This window comes from Zea mays, chromosome 1, assembly GCF_902167145.1.
Source record: "Zea mays cultivar B73 chromosome 1, Zm-B73-REFERENCE-NAM-5.0, whole genome shotgun sequence".
Classification (NCBI taxonomy): Eukaryota; Viridiplantae; Streptophyta; class Magnoliopsida; order Poales; family Poaceae; genus Zea; species Zea mays.
In genome coordinates, this window is record NC_050096.1 from 301,576,568 (window position 1) to 301,580,788 (window position 4,221).

Here is a 4,221-nt window from a genome sequence, read left to right on the forward strand (position 1 = left end):
CCTGGGATTCTCACGAATATTGTTTACGAGATGAGGATCAAGAACGGTAAAGGACCTTAGCATTAGGCGGACGACGTCGTGGTCCGTCCATCGCGTGCTTCCGTAGCTCCTTATTTTGTTGATAAGGGTCTTGAGCCGGTTGTAAGTTTGGGTTGGCTCCTCTCCCCTTATCATTGCGAATCGTCCAAGCTCGCCCTCCACCAACTCCATTTTAGTGAGCATGGTGATGTCGTTCCCCTCGTGAGAGATCTTGAGGGTGTCCCATATCTGCTTGGCGTTGTCCAAGCCGCTCACCTTATTGTACTCTTCCCTGCACAAAGATGCTAATAGAACAGTAGTAGCTTGTGCATTTCTATGGATTTGTTCATTTATAAGCATAGGGCTATCCGAGCTATCAAATTTCATTCCATTCTCTACAATCTCCCATATGCTTGGATGGAGAGAGAATAAGTGACTACGCATTTTGTGACTCCAAAATCCGTAGTCTTCCCCATCGAAGTGTGGAGGTTTGCCAAGAGGAATGGAAAGAAAATGCGAATTCGAACTATGTGGAATACGAGAATAATCAAATGAAAAGTTCGAATTGACCGTCTTCCTGTAGTCGTTGTCGTTGTCCTTTTGGGAAGAAGTAGACTCATCGCTATCATCGTAGTAGACGATCTCCTTGATGTGCCTTGTCTTCTTCTTCTTCCCATCTTTACGCTTGTGGCCCGAGCCCGAGTCTGTAGGCTTGTCATCCTTCGGCTCATTGACGAAGGACTCCTTCTCCTTGTCGTTGATCACGATTCCCTTCCCCTTAGGATCCATCTCTTCGGGCGATTAGTCCCTTCTTGAAGAGAATGGCTCCGATACCAATTGAGAGCACCTAGAGGGGGGGTGAATAGGTGATCCTGTGAAACTTAAACTTATAGCCACAAAAACTTGTTAAGTTTTAGCACAATAATCGCCAAGTGGCTAGAGATGAGTCTCAACAAAACACAATACCACAAAAGATCAACACAGAGAAGACACAGTGGTTTATCCCGTGGTTCGGCCAAGTACAAAACTTGCCTACTCCACGTTGTGGCGTCCCAACGGACGAGAGTTGCACTCAACTCCTCTCAAGTGATCCAATGATCAACTTGAATACCACAGTGTTATGCTTTTCCTTTCAATATCCCGTTTGTGAGGAATCTCCACAACTTGGAGTCTCTCGCCCTTACACTTGAGATTCACAAAGAAATACGGAGTAAGGGAGGGAAGCAACACACACAAATCCACAGCAAAATGCGCACACGCACGGCCAAGAATCGAGCTCAAAAGACTATCTCAAAGTTCTCACTAGAACGGAGCTCGAATCACTGCAAATGACAAACGAATGCGCAAAGACTGAGTGTGGATGATCAAGAATGCTCTAAGGTTGCTTGGTGTACTCCTCCAAGCGCCTAGGGGTCCCTTTTATAGCCCCAAGGCAGCTAGGAGCCGTTGAGAGCAATTCTGGAAGGCTGATCTTGCCTTTTTTCATCGTGCGCACCGGACAGTCCGGTGCACACCGGACATTGTCCGGTGCCCGATCTCCTTCCTAAAATGGCGCAGCCGACCGTTGCAGATCTGGGAGCCGTTGGCGCACCGGACATGTCCGGTGCACACCGGACAGTCCGGTGCCCCCTTCCGACCGTTGGCTCGGCCACGTGTCGCGCGCGGATTCCGCGGCCGACCGTTGGCCCGGCCGACCGTTGGCTCACCGGACAGTCCGGTGCACACCGGACAGTCCGGTGAATTTTAGCCGTACGCCGTCGGCGAATTCCCGAGAGCGGCCACTTCACGCCGAGTCAGCCTGGCGCACCGGACACTGTCCGGTGCACCACCGGACAGTCCGGTGCCCCAGACCGAAACAGCCTTTTGGCTGTACACAGCCAACTCTTCTCCTTTCTTTTTCTTTCTGTTTCTAACACTTAGACAAGTATATTAGTACACAAAACCAATGTACTAAGACTTAGAACATACCTTTGCTCTTGTTTTGCACTTTGTCCATCCATAAGCATGAGTTCACATTTAAGCTCTTGTGTTGGCACTCAATCACCAAAATACTTAGAAATGGCCCAAGGGCACATTTCCCTTTCAGCGACCACGACCCACTGCCCCTATCACTACTAGAAAACCCCCCTTGTAGCTATGCTTTTTTGGACAATATGCACGCTTTAATTCGTCTCTATATGGATGTACACACGCTTTCCAAAAACGTGTTAGAAGCGTCTTCGTATGGACCGTATCAGACTTTGTAGAAACGATTATTGTAAGTGTATATATTAGATGAATAGACATTTCATAGACACGTTAGATGCATGTTTAGACACATTGATACGCTTTTATAGATGCGCATATAACATGTGTCTATTATTGTTGTTACGTCATATAGTAACGTTTCATTATGTGTGAAAAAATATAGATACGATATTATAGATACATTCATAATTCATGTGTATTACTATAGTCACGTTTTATAGTGACGCTTTATTGCGCATTAAGGAGTATAGAGACGATATAGTAGGTGACACGAATCATGACATGGCAGGTGATGTGGATAGGTGACATGGCAGGTGATGTGGAAAAATGACGTGGCAGGTGATGTGGAAAGGTGACGTGTCAGCTGAACTGGCGAGTGACACATTTTATAGTAATGCCAAAACGCGTGTTAACAAAAGTAGAAAAAATAATATAGCCACGTTTGTATTGTGTGCCTACGCATATCAATACGTTATATAGTAACGTCAAAGTGTGTATTAAGACCTGTAGAAACGATTTTGTACATACATCTATATTTGTTTGTAATAATATAGACACGTTATACTGTAACACTTTATTACGTGCCAAAAAAAGATGTTTTCATTTATATATTTATATATATAAATGTGCATCGAGATGAATGTTAAAAAAAATCAAATTATAAACCCTCAATAATATTGCTTTTGGCCTTGGCAAAATATCAAGAAGATAACTAACTCGATAGCAAACATGTTCAGTAACTGCCAATTGTGTTCACAAAGAAGCAAAGCCAAAGTGGCAATATCATACAAATATCACTTAAAAATTTTAGTAACTACTAGAATCTAACTGATTCACTTTGCAATTATACTAGGCTTCCCATCTAGCTTTGTCCACGCCATCTAGCTTTGTCCACGTGCTGCAGGTACCAACTTGTTGCGGGTATAAGATGAGCTTCTAGCTTGCTTCACCTATGAAGCATGTGTTAGATCAATAACTCAATTTGAATTTGTTATGGGGACACATGTACTATTTCAAATAAAAAAGAAACTTACATGTGTAATTGGCCAAGGAATAACATAGCCAATAGCATCAATTAGTGTACGAATCTGATTAGATGGTCTAGGTACCTCCTCATTTGTAATATTGCCAAGTTCAATATTTTCAAGGCCTTCAACAAGAACCCCACAATATTCTGGTCCAAGCTTTGCTCCTAATATTTCTCTTTGGCTATCTGTAGTCACTAACTTCCCTTTGGCCACAACTCTGCCTTTGTTTATCAGTGAAATAAGGTAGACTTGCTTTTGTCTCTACAAATTACAAAACATGAACATATGATATTTTGGTAAAACAACGTCATAATTGGAAAGAAATAAGGCAAATAAAACCACATACTGATTCTGATATGCCCATGCTGGCAGCTTGAACCCTTCGAGTTCTCTATAATAAACATCAAATCATAGCATCACTTAATCAAATTATGCTTTATATTTTAATTGAAACAATAATACAATTAGCTTAGACATACCATGTTGTGCAATATAGGATCACTTGGCAAATCTGTGACTACATTGCCATCAAGTTGTGCCTCCTACAGGCATAGTTTCACTCAATTATTATAGAAAAAGAAAATTATAAATATTAGATTTTAACAGGGAATGTAGACGAAGAGGAACCAATTACTGAACCCTAGAGTTGCAAAAGAAAGCTAATTAATTAGGCAACTAAACTAAAAAGGAGTTTTTAATGCTTTTCACTTAAGTTTATATAGGCTAAATGAGATGGATTAACAACTGAATGAAAGCAGAGTACATGCTACTTCAGTACTTCTTAAAAAACTACACAGAATCAAAGAGCAATAAATCAACAGGTGACAAGAAACTTTGCAAAAACGGACTTGTAGATTTTGGAAAGTGAACAACTTTCATGTATGGAGAATTCCAAGTTTTAAAGGAAAAGTTGGAGTAAAAAGCTTAA

The 4,221-nt window shown here is 41.8% G+C and overlaps 1 protein-coding gene across 1 annotated transcript; it reads right to left on the minus strand.

Moving 5' to 3' along the window:
* Positions 1-2,974: 2,974 nt before the first annotated feature.
* Positions 2,975-3,872, minus strand: LOC109943813 (uncharacterized). The gene is made up of 4 exons (XM_020547317.1): positions 3,773-3,872; positions 3,640-3,684; positions 3,300-3,554; positions 2,975-3,215 (listed from the first exon to the last, which is right to left on the minus strand). The coding sequence occupies exons 1-4, from the start codon at positions 3,773-3,775 to the stop codon at positions 3,147-3,149; spliced, it is 372 nt and encodes a 123-aa protein (XP_020402906.1). The 5' UTR covers positions 3,776-3,872; the 3' UTR covers positions 2,975-3,146.
* Between the last annotated feature and the right edge of the window lie 349 nt (positions 3,873-4,221).